The sequence below is a fragment of the Cnephaeus nilssonii genome (genome assembly GCF_951640355.1).
Source record: "Cnephaeus nilssonii genome assembly, chromosome: 7".
Lineage (NCBI taxonomy): Eukaryota > Metazoa > Chordata > Mammalia > Chiroptera > Vespertilionidae > Cnephaeus > Cnephaeus nilssonii.
Window position 1 is genome coordinate 73,963,074 of NC_137078.1, and position 16,420 is coordinate 73,979,493.

The 16,420-nt window shown below is 41.7% G+C and overlaps 1 protein-coding gene across 2 annotated transcripts in view; it reads right to left on the minus strand.

Moving 5' to 3' along the window:
* Nucleotides 1-2,745: 2,745 nt before the first annotated feature.
* FOXJ3 (forkhead box J3) overlaps nucleotides 2,746-16,420 on the minus strand; it is a 125,445-nt gene continuing 111,770 nt past the window's right edge. The window contains exons 10-12 of one of the 2 annotated variants that reach the window (XM_079777053.1): nucleotides 16,203-16,394; nucleotides 8,122-8,229; nucleotides 2,746-5,881 (exon numbers count right to left, since the gene is read on the minus strand). In XM_079777053.1, coding sequence (XP_079633179.1) covers nucleotides 5,766-5,881; nucleotides 8,122-8,229; nucleotides 16,203-16,394 — 416 coding nt within the window. In that variant the 3' untranslated portion in view covers nucleotides 2,746-5,765. The remainder of the gene's footprint in view (nucleotides 5,882-8,121; nucleotides 8,230-16,202; nucleotides 16,395-16,420) is intronic. The other variant, XM_079777052.1, reaches the window with a different exon arrangement.

Genomic DNA, 16,420 nt, shown 5'->3' on the forward strand with positions numbered 1-16,420 from the left:
GACAAAAAGTAGGTATAATTTTGATTCACTCACACCGAATGGCTATTGTTGTGTTGGCTGTTGTCATTTTTTTGACAATGTGAGGGAAAAGAGGTCAGTGCCCCTCAAGTCAGGTATTGCATGCTTTAAAAATTCTTGCGGCACAGCGGTTGAAAATCGCTGGTCTAAGGCCCTACTTTGGCCCAGTAGCTGAGGTAATAGCGCCAAGGAACTGACAACATAGCATGGAGAATAGTGTAGGCACTGATGCTGGAAGGCCAAGTTCTGAAATCCCGCTGCTACTATTATTTCTACCACTTACGAGCGGGGTGACCCTGGGCAAATGACTTCATCTCTTTGTAGCTCACTCTTCATTTGCAAAACGAGGTTGATAATAGTAGTATCTACTACACAGTTGTTTTGAAGAGTAAATATGATCATCCACATCAAGGGCTTGGAATAAGTAAATTAAGTAACAAGTAATAAACGGTAGTGAGCTGTCCTATTCTGTACTTCTGGGGTCAGCATGGCCGAGGGGCACTGCTTGAGTTGGGAGTCAGAAACAGCCCTGATCTGGGGTTGAACTGAATCCTGGCCCTGGTGCAGCCACTTACCAAGTTTGTGCTTTGCATATTTAGTCACATGCCACATGGAAGGAGAGACACCGGAGGTAAGTTGAAAAGCACTCTTGAAAATCCTTTAGGAAGGCACCATGTTGGGGATAAACCTGCCATGTTTCAAAGCCCGACATGGCCAGTTTTTCTAATTCTTGGTTATAGTCCGTCTTTCAAGTAGCTGGCTTGCATGCAAGGGTGGTGCACGGACCATGTGTATCTTTATTCACTGCACATACTCGGTGGCGAGTTGCTCAAGAAAAGATACATGGAAGCAGTACCTGTTAGGTTCTCAGGTTCGAATCTTCCATCTCATACTCACTGAGGGGCACATGTTCATCACAGGCCGATACTCATTACAACATTTCTTAAGATTTCCATTCTCTCTGCTTGGCCAAGTGGGTAGAACTGTAGCTGTCTGCTTTAAGCGAATGCATTCAGGATGCAGCTGCATTGAGACTTACTCCCTGAGGTGTCTCCTCTTCTGTAAAATGGGGTAATAACTGTATACTACAGTGTCAGGTTCTTGTGTACATCAAGTAAGACAATGTGTGTAAGAACTTTAAATGCTTTTCAGGTAAATGACGTTCTCCACTACTCCCCTTCCCTGTTTCCCCCTAACTGGCTGTATGACTTTGAGCTAGTCATTCCCTCTCTGGATCTCAAGACTCTCAACAGCAAAATGTGGGGGTTGTATTAGATGAATTCCAAAGCCCCTTCTAGCTTGCAACTTTCAAGATAGTTTTGCGATTCTAAGGCATTTAGATTGCAGTCAACCTAAATGCTGAGGTTTACATGGCTTTCCCAGGGCTGCTTTATCCAAGTGGTAAGGATTCATCTAAATATAGCAGCCCTTCACACACTGTAACATGCTAAAGCCTTGAGAATGAAACATGCATCTTAATGATCTTGTTTACCTTTTTCATTTGATCAGCACAGAGGTGTATTTCACTGTGCCTGAGTCAGTCCATAGCGACCACACTTACCTATGTCCCGACCACAGTCCTTCAGACGCACTGCTGATGACCACGATTCACCTGTGATGGGAGAGCACAGAGCTCCCCCCTGCAAGAGACACACACTGGGCAGGCAGGCACTCTGCCTGGCGTTGGGAAAATTCCTTTTTGGAGGGAAGTAGGGTAAAAGGAAATGGACTTTGGAGTGAGGCCCCCTCTGTAAAACTGCAGTAGGTAACTTTCCTGGCAGCATTGTATGGGTTCTGTTAGAAGTAACATGAGGCCTTGGGCAGGATCATGGATTGGTGGGAAGCACTCACTGAGTGAGACAGACTGCAGCTTCAAGTCCACTGCCACCATGTTAGTCTCCCCACTGCTTAGCCGATTTCCAGATCGGTCAGGGGATTTGGATCCCACTTCTCATGGATTTCTGGGCTTGGTTGTTTACGAGCAATCCATCACTTCTCCTGCTTCAATCCCTCACCCCCACCCGACCTGCTCATCTAGCTTCCATGCCTAGCTCAGAGCAGTGGGATTCATGGGAACACCTTCTGTCTGGGACCCTTTGAAGACTCAACTTAAATTGCCCATGTCGACACTGAGGCTTTCCTAAACCACTGCCCCAGCCCTGCATGGCCTAAGTCCTCACCACCAAAGCCTTGCCAGGGCATACCTCCAGAGTAGCCTTCCCTGGGTTGGCATTTGCTACCTGAATGGGTTAAGTCTGTATCCCCTAAAGACAGAATGGTCTCATCTCTGAATTTCTCATGGGAAGATCTGGTATAGTGTGTGCTCCACTTTCAACCTTTGGAAATGACTCTCTGGAAAGGCTGTGCTGGGGGCAAGACTGAGGACAAGGGGAAGGCTTGGGATGGGGAGTTACCTTGGATGTAACAGAGGATGGTGTAAAAAAATGACAATGGAGTCAAATGGCCTGGATTCGAACCTCAACTCGGCCACTTTCCAACAAAGAATCTGGGTGAACGACTAGACCACTGAGTTTCCCCCCAACACTATAGGATGAGGATAACAATATCTACTTAGCACAGCACCTGGTATATACTAGCACTTTTTTTTTATGTCCCAAGTGCTGCTCCAAATATTTAAATGCGTTAAATTAATTTAATATCACTTCAACTCTAGGAGGCATTATCCTCATTTACAGGCACTGTAAATGAGGAAAATGAAGACAGTGAGGGTCAGAGAAATTAAATAACTTCAAGTTCACAGAGCGAGTGAGGTGTTCAGTAAATGGCAGCAATGACTGCTCTGAGGCAGCAATACACGGGACAGAGTCTCCAAGATCCCAATTATGGACTGAGGGGTTTCTGCATCTGGACTAGCTCCAATCTTATCCCCTTAATTGTAGCAACTTACATAGACAAGTCAGTGTTATAGAGTTAACATTATATATTTATTTTAAGTGCCATTCATGCATATCAATTCTGGCAGCAACAATTCTAATGACACTTGGGTATTTCTTTACAGCACTAAACAGTTACAAAGAATGGGGTGCCGTTCATCATACGGGCAAAATATGAAATCGTGCAATAGCAAAACTGTAGAAACATTAAAACACTGACTGTCCAACAGCAGTACAGAGAGCAGATTGTGTTTGCACAAAAAGCCAATGCATTTTCATCACATATATACAATATAGATATGTACACATCACCCTCTGAATGAACAATATCAAAATACTCTATTCCATTTGAAATAATCCCGATTGATTCCCTCCCACTTCAAAGGACATCTGAGAGACACGTATTTACAAGTACACACATGAATACATTTACATTTCAAAAACTACCACAAATGCCAGTCGGATTATTCTCCTGGACAGAGTATTCCCATTTGATTATATGCATTTATTATTCTTTCCCCCAAAAGTCTTCAGTCAATTTAAGCCCAAGACAGAACTTACTCTGAATTAATAACTACCAACTGAAATGGCCACTAGAGGGATGCTCTGCACCTCTCACCAGGTAGCCCTGCCGGGCCCGGAGCCCGCTGAGGCCGGCCTGTCCTGGGCTCCCAGGTCACTGAATCTCAAGAGTGGATGGGTCTGGATGGAGGCTCTGCCTCCAGTGCCATTCTTGGTAAGTTTAAATTCTTATAAAAATATTGATCACTGCAAATCAGATTGCCAAATAGGAAATTAGCTTCACACGATTTGAAAAATCTTCATCAGTGGTTTCTACTCAAATCATTCAATATAAGAGATTGCATTCCAATACCCAAATTGTTTAAAGTGCATTTTGCTCCCCAAGCAATTAGAAGTTTCAAAACAGTCATTTTGGTATCTAGAAAGCAGTGACTTGAACAGACTATTAAAAATCTCTCTCACACACCCCTTTATCAAGCGTTTACTCTGCAGGTTGCTATCTCATCTTGCCTCTGATCCATCTAAGAGGGGCCTGTTGGCTGCCTTGCCAGAATCCTCTGATTTCCACCGATCCAAGGGGCTGGAACTGAGCTTCCTTTTCATGCCAAGCGGGGTCCAAAAAACAGGAACATAAAGCCCTTCCTTTCTCCCCACCCTCACCAGCCTTTACCATGGCTGGCTTGCCAGTGATTCACTCAAGGCAACACTCCATAATAATAATAATAAAATAAAAAAATGCTCACACTTTTTTCAAATACTCTCACATACACACACGTATAGAGACAAAGATGTATGTTCAGTTCAAGTAGAGATTATTCAACCACAGAATCACTAAGCTAATTAAAATGATTTAAGCATGGCTGACAGAGATTAGAGATGCTAAAAAGCCACCAGTGAGCAGTTACTACTCCTTGATTTGATGGAACATATTTTCCCATTAGAACTGAAAGAAATTCTGTTTTTTTGGCCTAGGGAACCAATCAAAACCTATTCATTTTTAAAAACCTCATTTATTTTAGAAAACTAAGACAATCCATGCAAAGTAACTGTGATATGAATCAAAACAATAAACAAACAACAACTAAGAAAAACCCCTAAGAGGCAGGTTGCATTTCAAAGACAGTAACCAAATGTCATGCAACCTCAGAAACACAGGACAACAGACACAGCAGGCCACTAACAATACATGTGTGTCCATCCTCCTGTCAGTGTTTCCTAAATGGAAAGAGAGTGAATGGGAACACTTGCTTTATAAACAATGCCCTGCCGTTTGTTGCCCAAATGAATGGATTCAAATTCTAGAAAGAATCCTATTTAGCTAATATGTTTCAATCAGCAGGAATGCTAAGACAGAGAAATATACCCACATGGTATGAGGAGTGATGGTCACAAGAATAACACAATCTCTCTGATTGTCTTATCTGTAAACTCTTATCAAGAAAAATATTTCTGTGCTTTCAGATACCCCATTTCTCCTTAATAAATCCAATTAGAGCTGAGCATTCACAGAAGGCAGCAATAAATATTAAAATAACACTTTTGAATAATAAATAAGTGGAGATAGCAATCTGTTTAAAGAGCCAAGCAATGACCAGCTTCTAATCAATCAAATAAATTTTAAAGCTATTATAATGCAGACTTAGGAAAACAGACACTGACAAGGTACAACAAATTCTACAATCCCCAAGCATCAAAACAAGTTTGGTCAGTTCTCAACGTGCCCCTTTGGACTATCAGAGTATCAAACTCTGGGTTTGTGACTTACTAGGAAGAACTCAATACCCACATCTCTGAAAAGATTAAATAAAGGGAACTGGGCTTTGAAAAAAATCTATTTCCTTTCAGTTGCCCACATCAGTTAAAAGCATCCTGCAGAAAATAGCCTAACAAGGAATAAAAACTCACAGTAACTTTCTTTTCAAGATCTAATAATCCAATTAGAAAAAAATTGAAGCCTTTCAGTAAATTTTGTACATATATTTACACATTTGTATCTATAAACTGCTTGCAGCAAAACAGGCTCTGTCTGAAAAATCAGTCTGGCACTTGTGGTCAACATCAAATTGACACAAATATGCAAAAGCTGTTTAAATCACACAACAGTTAGGAGCTACACAGGAGAGCTGGCAGGAGACAAACATGTAGTACTTGTCTGGGTCAGATAAAAGCAAAGTTATCCAGCTAAAATCTTTTTGATTGTCTTCAAAAGAAATGTTTATAACATTGGTAAAGTGATTAGCAACTTTGTTTTCTCAACTGGATTCTCTTAAACCTTTCCCTTCACTGCACAGAAAGGTGACACTGGGGTCTGGGGTCTTGCAGAAACAAGCTCTACACAATTGAATCCCAATCAAAGTCATCCTGGATGTCATCTGGGGGCAGAGAGCGCCGCATCTGGAAGGCTTGGGAAGGCATCATGTGCTGCTGGTTCATAGCTCCGTGGTGGCCTGGAAGGAAGCAGGCAATGTCAGTAGTGACGCAGTACTGAAGAAAGAAAGAAGTAAATGAAAACCTACCGAGCACTTCCCATGTGCCCGGTACTCAGACAATTATCTCACTAAAACACCCAGAAGTCTTCTACGAGTGTCTCTTATTATTTTCATTTTATAGATAAAAGAGACTGGGTTTAAGAAAATGAGCAAGTCACCCAAAGTCATACAACTAGTAAGGAGAAGAAATAGGATTTGAACTCAGTTCACTTGACTCCAAAACCAACACTCTTTCCATTACACCAGGCTGCAGCAAGAAAGGCATGAAAGGAGTGGTGGAGTGCTCAGTGCTGAGTGCTGACGCTGCCATTTCCCTCAGTCTGTTCTGTTTTGGTAAGTTTCAGTAACATGAGTGGGCTCGCTTGGGAATGGTAAATAGGAGAATAATATTAGTATACCACTGAAGTCACACTGTGTCAGTTTACTTCCTCAGCAAGTTAATTTTTGTGCCACCAAGTAACAGCAGGTGAACACAGAGGACATGCACACGGCTGAGTGCAGTAAGCCCGGAGGACACCGCAGATACACCTGCCTACTCTCCCCATGCTCCCCCCTTCTTGGATCAGTGTGGCCATGCACTATTTGTGCTCCCCAATTTTGGTGCATTCTGCCTTTATCTCCATAGCTTTGACAAACGGCCTTCCAAACCAGATTCTTTCTTTAAAAATAATTTTTATTTATTTATAGAATTTATTCTTTTACTAGGAATTAAACATGTTCTTTAACAGTTGTAGAATTTTTAAAAATATATTTTTTATTGATTTCAGAGAAGAAGATAGAGGGAGAGAGATAGAAACATCAATGATAAAGAGAGAATCATTGATTGGCTGCCTCCAGCACACCCTCTACTGAGAACCGAGCCCACAACCTGGTAGGTGCCTTTGACCAGAATCGAACCTGGGACCCTGTGGAATCCCTTGTCACGTCCCCAGGCCAACGCTCTATCCACTGAGTCAAATCAGCTAGTGCTGTTGTGGAATTTGTACTGATTATAGTTTTTGTTAGTATTCTGAATACAAAGTTTCAAGAAATCTGCTGCTAATCTTATTTTTCTCTTAAACCCTATAACTTTTAATGTACAATTTTATAAAATGCTAAGGATTTCAGTATATTACAGGATAGCAGAAATGCCTGTACTTATTTATTTTTAATGTATAAATTTCTTACTATCTGCCAGGCACTAATGTAAGCGATTTACATACAATCCTCATTTAATTCTCTTAACAAGGCTAGAAGTTAGGTAGCGTTATTAGCCCCTTTTACAGATAGGGAATCTGCGAGAGGAGAGTTAGGCAGCTATCAAGTGTCAAAGCACCAGAGACTCAAACCCTGGGGATCTAGCTCCAGAGTCTTAACTACCTTGTTTTACCACCTACAAGTTACTGGTGAGCACTGAGGACAGGGAACACATGTCACTTAGTCCCAATTCCTCCTTCACTGTTGCCTGGCACACAGTTCTTTTGGGGTTTTAAACCCACTCCTCCACATTACCATTTATCTTTTCCTCAGGTAGTCTAAGTAAAGGGAGGTGTGGCATATAAGAAAAATCATGAACTCTGAATCCAGACATCAAAGCTTGAGTCTTGGTTTGGCCGTTTGCCAAACTGGTGGCTCTGGGCAAGGTATTTCCCCTTCTGAGCCTCCATTTCCCCATTTAGATAATCCTTAAGACCCTTCTACCTCTAAAAATGTGCCTCTACTGCCCACTAAACATAACATCCTACATTCAGGAACCTAGGGGGGGAAATTTATGGACTAGTAACTCCTGAAACTTACGTCCTCTATAAGGTAATTCCCTGGAAACTACAGCTGGGGGAACTTCATCAGAATGAATATATAGGAGCTAATCAAAGTAGGTTCTTAAAATCTGAAGTCTATCAAAGTCAAATAGCCTCAAAGAGACTTAAGACACCAGGACACACTTTATGCCCCAACCTCTTAGAGATAGGACAATAACTAGAATCATAGATAGCATCATGGGCTAAAGGAGACTTCAGGTCATATGGTCCAAACACCAAATGACACCTAAATCCTTTCACCAGCACTGGAGCCAAGTAGCTCTCCAGATTTTCGCCCCCCGCCCACTTTAGCACAGAGTTCATTCCCTCTAAAGGCAGCCTCCCTCACTGTTAGGACAGCTCAAGCTTTTCAATATTAAGTTATGAGTACTAATTGCAACACATCACATCCCAAAGTACCTGTAATCGTCGTTCCTGGAGTGCTGAGTGCCTGTGGGATATGAGGATAACCAGGAGGTGGCATCACTGAAGGAGGGAGATTTTGCCTGGAGTCTAAGTACAAATTTCCTAATCAGATTTAAAAAAAGAAAAGAAAACACATTACCATAAGTAAAACAAATCAAGCATTAAAGTTTTAATAGAATTGCTACCTAAAACTAAATTAAGCTGGTAAGGTGAGGAAGAAAAGGGAAGGAAAACTTACTCCTTTCAGATGCTAAACCTGCCAGGGTGGTGCTGGCTTTTTTATCACAATGCCAGGGTTGGGTGTGAGTCCACTGGTACTAATTCTGGCACTGCATCTAATTCTCTGTAGCTTGTAGACAAGTTATATTTATTATTGTTGTTACATACCTCATTACAGTGCAAAGGCATTTTCATCACTTCATCACTTCATCTAAGCCTCCCGCTAAGCCCACATGAGGGTAAAACAGGGATTATCTCCATTTTATGCATGAGGCTCAGAAAGGCTAAGCTGACTTGCTCAAAGACACACCAGTCTGGCAAGGCTAGGGCTAGAATCCAGATCTCCTAACTCATGGACTCTTTCTACTACTAACAGTTGTCTCTATATTGCCCAGATTTTCTCACCCTCAAAACAGACCTATGGGTGCCCTAGCTGCTTAAAGTTCTGGAGGCACAAAGTCACAGGAAAGATTTGCACGAAGTAAAAGAACTATAACAGGCAAATGTGATAAAAATGTATTATTTAGAAGTGTGGAGATGGGTAACACAGACCTCATTTAAGTGGCATTTCAGAAGATTCTTAATATATTTTTCTTGACAGGAACTATCAAGTGTAATAGCTCTAAAATGTCAATTATGTTGCATCCTAATGCAAAATAGAAAGGGAGGGAACAACGTCATGTGCCCTCCCCCATTAACTCCTGGGGAAGAAAACCATACACTGCTCACATTGTGCAGAGCATCTGGAATTCTGGAAAAGCAGGTTCCCCACTATATTCTAGTGTTTCACACAAATTACATGTGTATTCTAGCAATGCTGTGGTCAACTAGAAAAGAGCAACCATTTCCCAGAGGAAACTTAAAGGGAAAGAAAAATCTTCCTTTTCTATTCAAGGTAGGGCATACTATTTGGCCACTCACAAGTATTTGCCTGCCCCTGGAAAGTCCCCTTTTACTCATCCTTAGGAGCTCAAATCATAATAAACAGACAAATTCTGGTTTTTATTTTTAAGACCAATCTATTTTTACATTTCATTTTTACATTTCTCTTTTTTGGCTTAGTAGTTCTTACCTTAAAATGGGAAAGAGGGTGGGAATTAAGAGAGGAATTATGGCAATAATTCCATTAAACAAATAGCCTTAACTTTCTGAAATTAATACATTCCTATTAATTAAACAAATAACCTTAAGTTTCTGAAATTAATACGTTCCTAACACTTTAACTTTCAGAGAGAAATTTTCATTACTCTTCATTTTCCCCATGTTCTTATTACAGTGTGAACAACTTTCTAAGCAAATTAACTTCTAATGCAGTTTCCAAAAATTTTTGAGATCCTTTAACATTTAGAATGTAGTTAGGAGAATTTAAAAAATCTAATCACACAATATATTTATTTATTGAAAGCAGACATCTGTTGAATGACCAGTCATTCTAGAAATATTATGTGCCAGGCCCTGCTTTAGCTACTAGGGATACAGAAATGAAAAAAACAAACTCCCTGTCTTTTTGGAGCTTATTCTTAGTGGAGGCAGAGGGGGAGGCAAACAAAGTTAAATTAAATAATATGTTACACATGCTACAGAGGAAAGTAAAGCAGGGAAGAGTGGACAAGGATTGACGAACAGGAGCTGTCATTTAAATAGAATGGTCAGGGAAGACATCACTTGAGTAGGTACTCTTTGAGAAGAAACACGAATAAGATGAGGACATGACTCAGGGGTCTACTGGGGCAAGACCACTCCAGACAGAGAAAAGAGCAAGGCCCTGAGGTATGTGAAGTGTGCATGGTATGTTCAAAGAACAACAGGGAGTCTAGTGAGGGTGGGGAGGTGAGCGTAATGGGGGACCAGATTTTGTAGGGCCATGCAAGCTATAGTAAGGACTTTGTTTTTTACTGAAGAAAAAAAAAAATGGACACCAATGGAAGGTTTTGAGCAAAGAAACTGATCAGATTTCTCTGTCTAATAAAATCCCACTTATCCTACAGAGTCCAGTTAAATGTACCTTCTTCTATAAAGCTTTTCTATCTGCCCAAGACAGTTAAGCAAGCCCCTTTGTCTTATTCCCACTGCCCTATGGTAAAAGTATAGTCCTCATCATACTGTTTATTATTTATTTATTTATTTATATTATTTTTTAAATATATCTTGATTTCTGAGAGGAAGAGAGAGGGAGAGATCAAAACATCAATGGTGGAGAAACCAAGATGGCGGCATAAGGTAAACACCTATACTGCTGCCTAGCACAACAATTTCAAAATTGCAACTGGAAGACAGAGCGGACATCGTCCAGAACCACCGGAAAGCTGGCTGAGTGGAAATTCTACAACTAGAAGGAAAGATAAAAGGACACTGTAACCCTGAGGAGCTGTGGAGGACAGGTGCAGAGGCCCGCGCGCGGAAAGGGCAGGCAGCTGAATACGCGGCTGGCAGACTCGCGGCGCTGCCCGGAGACTTGCAGCACTGACGGCTGGCAGCAAGCGCGCACGGCTAGCTTCCTCATTCGGGAGGGAAACAAAACCTCCCAACTGCTCTGAACTCCAGTTCCAGGTGAGACTTTTGGGTACCCAAACTCATTCAGGGAGAAACTGGACTGTCTGGCGGCGGGCAAAACTCAGGGCAGCCTTCTCTCAGAGGTGCGTGCAGCCATTGCCGCAGGACACTGAGACATGGACCTTGTAGGGCGGGGTTACCAGGAAACCAAGGCAGTATGCTCAGCCCTGAGACTCTACCCCACCCAAGCTGAGCACAGAAGCTCTCCTGGCGGAGACACTGCTGATCCTCACAGCCAATTGGCCTGGAGGTCAACTTCCCCCAGTGATACCAACAACAATGAAGGCTTCACTACAACAAGTCTGCACACACAGCCCACAAAGGGGTGCACCAAGAGTGCCCACCTCAGGTAACTGGGGAAGCTGAACCACTGGGCTCTGCTAGGACATCTAGCACGCAAAGCCACTCCATCAACACAGGGAAGCAGCTAAAATGCGGAGACAAAGAGGCAGGCCACAAATGAAGGAAATGGATGAAAGCAAACTACTGGATATAGAGTTCAAAACCACGATTATAAGGTTTTTCAAGAATTCCCTAGAAAAGGCCGATAAATTTAACGAGAACCTCAAGGATATGAAAAAGGATCAACTAGAAATTAAGCATACACTGACTGAAATAAAAAATATTATACAGAGACCTAAAAGCAAGAATCAAGTCAAAGATTTGGAATACAAAGAAGCAAAAAACACTCAACTGGAAAAGCAAAAAGAATCCAAAAAGTTGAAGATAGTGTAAGAAGCCTCTGGGACAACTTCAAGCGTACCAAAATCAGAATTATGGGGGTCCCAGAAGAAGAGAGAGCGCAAGATACTGAAAACCTATTTGAAGAAATAGTGACCGAAAACTTCCCCCACCTGGTGAAAGAAATAGACTTACAAGTCCAGGAAGCTCACAGAACCCCAAACAAAAGGAATCCAAAGAGGACCACACCAAGACACATCATAATTAAAATGCCAAGAGCAAAGGACAAAGAGAGAATATTAAAAGTAGCAAGAGAAAAACAGTTAGTTACCTACAAGGGAGCACCCATATGATTGTCAGCTGATTTCTCAACAGAAACTATGCAGGCCAGACAGGAATGGCAAGAAATATTCAAAGTGATGAATAGCAAGAAACTGCAACCAAGATTGCTCTACCCAGCAAAGCTATCATTCAGAATGGAAGGTCAGATAAAGAGCTTCACAGATAAGAAAAAGCTAAAGGAGTTCATCACCACCAAACCAGAATTATATGAAACTAGAGGCCCGGTGCACGAAATTCATGCATGGAGGGGGGGTGTCCCTCAGCCCAGCCTGCACCCTTTCCAATCTGGGACACCTTGAGGGATGTCCAACTGCCCGTTTAGGCCCGATCCCACCGGGTAGTCGGACATCCCTCTCACAATCCAGGACTGCTGGCTCCCAACTGCTCGCCTGCCTGCCTTCCTGATTGTCCCTAACCACTTCTGCCTGCCAGCTTGATCACCCTCTAAACACTCCGCTGCCAGCCTGATTGATGCCTAACTGCTCCCCTGCCAGCCTGTTTGCCCCAACTTTCCTCCTTTGCCGGCCTGGTCACCCCTAACTGCCCTCCCCTGCAGGGTTGATCGCCCCCAACTGCCCTCCCTTGCAGGCCTGGTCCCTCTCAACTGCCCTCCCTTGCAGGCCTGGTCCCTGCCAACTGTCCGCCCCTGCTGGCCATCTTGTGGTGGTCATCTTGTGTCTGCATGGGGGTAGGATCTTTGACCACATGCGGGCAGCCATATTGTGTGTTGGAGTAATGGTCAATCTGCATATTACTCTTTTATTAGATAGGATAGAGGCCTGGTGCATGGGTGGGGACCAGCTGGTTTGCCCTGAAGGGTGTCCCAGATCAGGGTGGGGGTTCCCTTGGGGTGTGGGGCTGCCTGGGTGAAGGGCCTGTGGTGGTTTGCAGACCGGCCACGCCCCCTGGCGACCCAAGTAGAGGCCCTGGTATCTGGGATTTATTTATCTTCTACAATTGAAACTTTGTAGCCTGGAGAGGTGGCCTAGGCCAGCCAGGGCTGCAGAAGCTTTGCTTCCTCCATTGCCAGGGGCAACCCTTTCCTCCTGCTCTTTCCGGCTCTGTAGCTGCCGCCATTTCTGTTTGGATTTGTTTATCTTCTATAATTGAAACTTTGTAGCCTTGAGTGGAGGCTTAGGCCGGTAAGTGCAGGCAGAAAGCTTAGCTTCCTCTGTTGCCAGGGAAACCCAAGCCTCCCTCCTGCTCTCTGTGGCTGTAGCCATCTTGATTGGGTTTATTTGCATATTTGCTCCTGATTGGCTGGTGGACATGGCTGGTGGGCGTGGCTTGTGGGTGTAGCGGAGTTAGGGTCAATTTGCATATTACTCTTTTATTAGGTAGGATGCTGAAAGGTGAAGAAGGTGGTGAAGAAGAAGAAGAAAAAAGTTAGGAACAACAAATACGTTATCTATCAACAAGTGAATCTAAAAACCAAGGGAATAAAAAATCTGATGAACAGTATTAACTGTTGAATATAACAGAATCAGGGGCATAGAAAGGGAGTGGACTGACAAATCTTGGGGGAAAAGAGTGTGGGGTGCGGGAAGAGACTGGACAAAAAGCATACACCTATGGGATGAGGACAGTGGGGGGGGAGGTAAGGGCAGAGGGTGGGGTAGGAACCTGGTGGAGGGGAGCTATGTGGGGAAAAAAAGAGGAACAATTGTAATAATCTGAACAATAAAGATTTATTAAATTTAAAAACAAAAACAAAAAACACATCAATGGTGAGAATCATTGATTGGCTGCCTCCTACACATCCCCTACTGGGGATCAAGCCCACAACCCAGGCATGTGCCCTTGACCTGAATCAAACCTGGGACCCTTCAGTCCGCAGGCTGACTCTGGCTCTATCCACTGAGCCAAACCAGCTAGGACAGTATTTTTTATTATTATTTTTTTAATAAACCTGTCTCACCTATCAGGCTGGGAGCTCCTTGAGATTAAGGCCTATTTTAAAGTCACTTCTTTATTCCTAATGCCCAATAGATAGGTACAGGAAAATTATAAATAAATATTAGCAAATGAATTCAATACCATATTAAAGGATTATATACTATGACTAAGAGAGATTTATTCCTGGAATGCAAGGAGATTCAACATATGAAAATTAATCAATATAATACACTACATTAATAGAACTAAGGGAAAAAAAACCCAGGATCATCCAAATTGATGCAGCAAAGTATTTGACAAAAGTCAATACCCTTTCATGAATAAAGTAGGAATTGAAGGAAACTACTTCCAACATAATAAAAGCTACATATAAAAATCCCATAGTGAGTATCATATTCAATGGTGAAAGACTGAAAGCTTTTCTTCTAAGATCAGGAACAAGTAATGATCTACTTCTGGGTATATATCCAAAAGAAATGAAAGCAGGGTCTTTTTTTTTTTTTAATATATTTTTATTGATTTTAGAGAGGAAGGTAGAGGGAGACAGAGACAGAAACATCAATGATGAGAGAGAATCATTGATCGGCTGCCTCCTTCATGCCCCACACTGGGGACCAAGCCTGCAACCCAGGCATGTGCCCTGACAGGAATTAAACTGTGACTTCCTGGTTCATAGGTCAACACTCAACCACTGAGCCACGCCAGCCAGGCTGAAAGCAGGGTCTTAAAGAGATATTCGTAGACCCATGTATTATCCGCAATAGCTAACACATGAGAGCAACCCAAACTGTTCATTGACAGATGAACAGATAAGCAAAATGTGGTAGATACATACAATGGAATATTATCTAGCCCTAAAAAGGAATAAGTCAGTCACAAAAAGACAAATACTATATGGTTCCACTCATATGAGGTACTACTTAGTCAAAAATCAGAGACAGAAAATAGAATGGTGGTTGCCAGGGTCTTGGCAGAGGATGTAACAGGGGAAATGGTGGGGATATTGTTTAATGAGTATAGAGGATCCACTTTATAAGATGAAAAGAATTTTGAAAAATGAGTGGTGGTGATGGTTGCATAACATTATGAATGTATTTAATATCAATACACTATATACTTAAGGATCATTATGATGGTGAATTTTACTACAATAAAAAAAGTTTAGCCCTACCCGATTAGGCTCAGTGGATAGAATATCAGCCCACAGACTGAAGGGTTGCGGGTTCGATTCTGTTCAAGGGCATATACCTCGGTTGCAGGTTCACCCTGGTCGGGGCACATGTGGGAGGCAACCAATCGATGTGTCTCTCTCACATTAATGTCTCTGTCTCTCCTCATTCTTTCCCCTCTCTCTAAAAATCAATGGAAAAATATCTTCAGGTGAGAATTAAATATATATATGTACACATATATGTATGTGAAAGAATAAATATTAGGAAGATATTTAAAAAAAAAAAGACAAAAGGAGGGGGGAGCTAAAGAGTTATCAAAAAATGAAGTTTGTGCCTGACTCCATAAAGAATTAAGGTTAAAGGAAGAAAGTGAGATGAAAAATATAGAGCACAAATTTTGAGTCCAGAGTGGAACATCAATGGCACTACATACCATTATGTCTACTCTTAAAGCAAACTTTCAAGTTTAATTTTCTTCAACATTCTTAGAAGATATATAAAAATAAGATTTTCATTGCAAGTATATACAAATTTAAGTTGATCTATCTTCATAACTATGTTCTTATAAAATGTACATATCTTGAAGACATTTAATTCTTGTTTGACAACTTAAAAGATCACAAAGGAATGTCAATTGTAAACAATAATCATATAAATCTTGACCAAAAAATAATTTCTTCATTCTAGTTTTTCTAAGATATACCTTAAATACATAATTTGATTTCATTCACTTCTTAGAAATTAAAATATATAAATGGATCACTGTCACCATTAACAATGTACCATGTTGCCTCAGTCACTAAATTTCATATGAATGAGAAAAAGAAAATCCAAAGAAAGATAAACATGACATGATCTCACTCATTCGTGGAATATAATGAACAAACATAGATCCAGAGACATAGAAGCATCGAACAGACTGTCAAACCTCAGAGGGAAGGCAGGAGAGGGTGGGAGGGGGGAAGGGTAAGAGATCAACCAAAGGACTTGTATGTATCCATATAAGCATAACCAATGGACATAGACAGTAGGGGGTGGTGGTGGTAAGGGCATGTGCTGGGGAGTGGGAGCAGCTGGGGAGAGGTCAATGGGGGGAAAAGGAGACATATGTAATACTTTAAACAATAAAGAATTTAAATTTTAAAAATAAAAGGAGATGAAGTTTAAAAAATAAATGAAAAGAGAAAATCAAGAAGATAACTAAACCCATACCTGTTCCAATGTGTTGGGAGGGTTTTGTTGAATGCATGGCACCATGACAGACATTTTGCTGAACATTACTCTGTGAGTGGATAAGGCCAGTTTGTGTAAAGAATTGATTAAGAGAAGAACAGAGATCAGCAAATTGAACCTGATCTAAAGACCAGTTCTTGAGATCTGCCTGTCTCATACTCTCCATCAAACCTATGAGAAAAACATTGGAAATATAG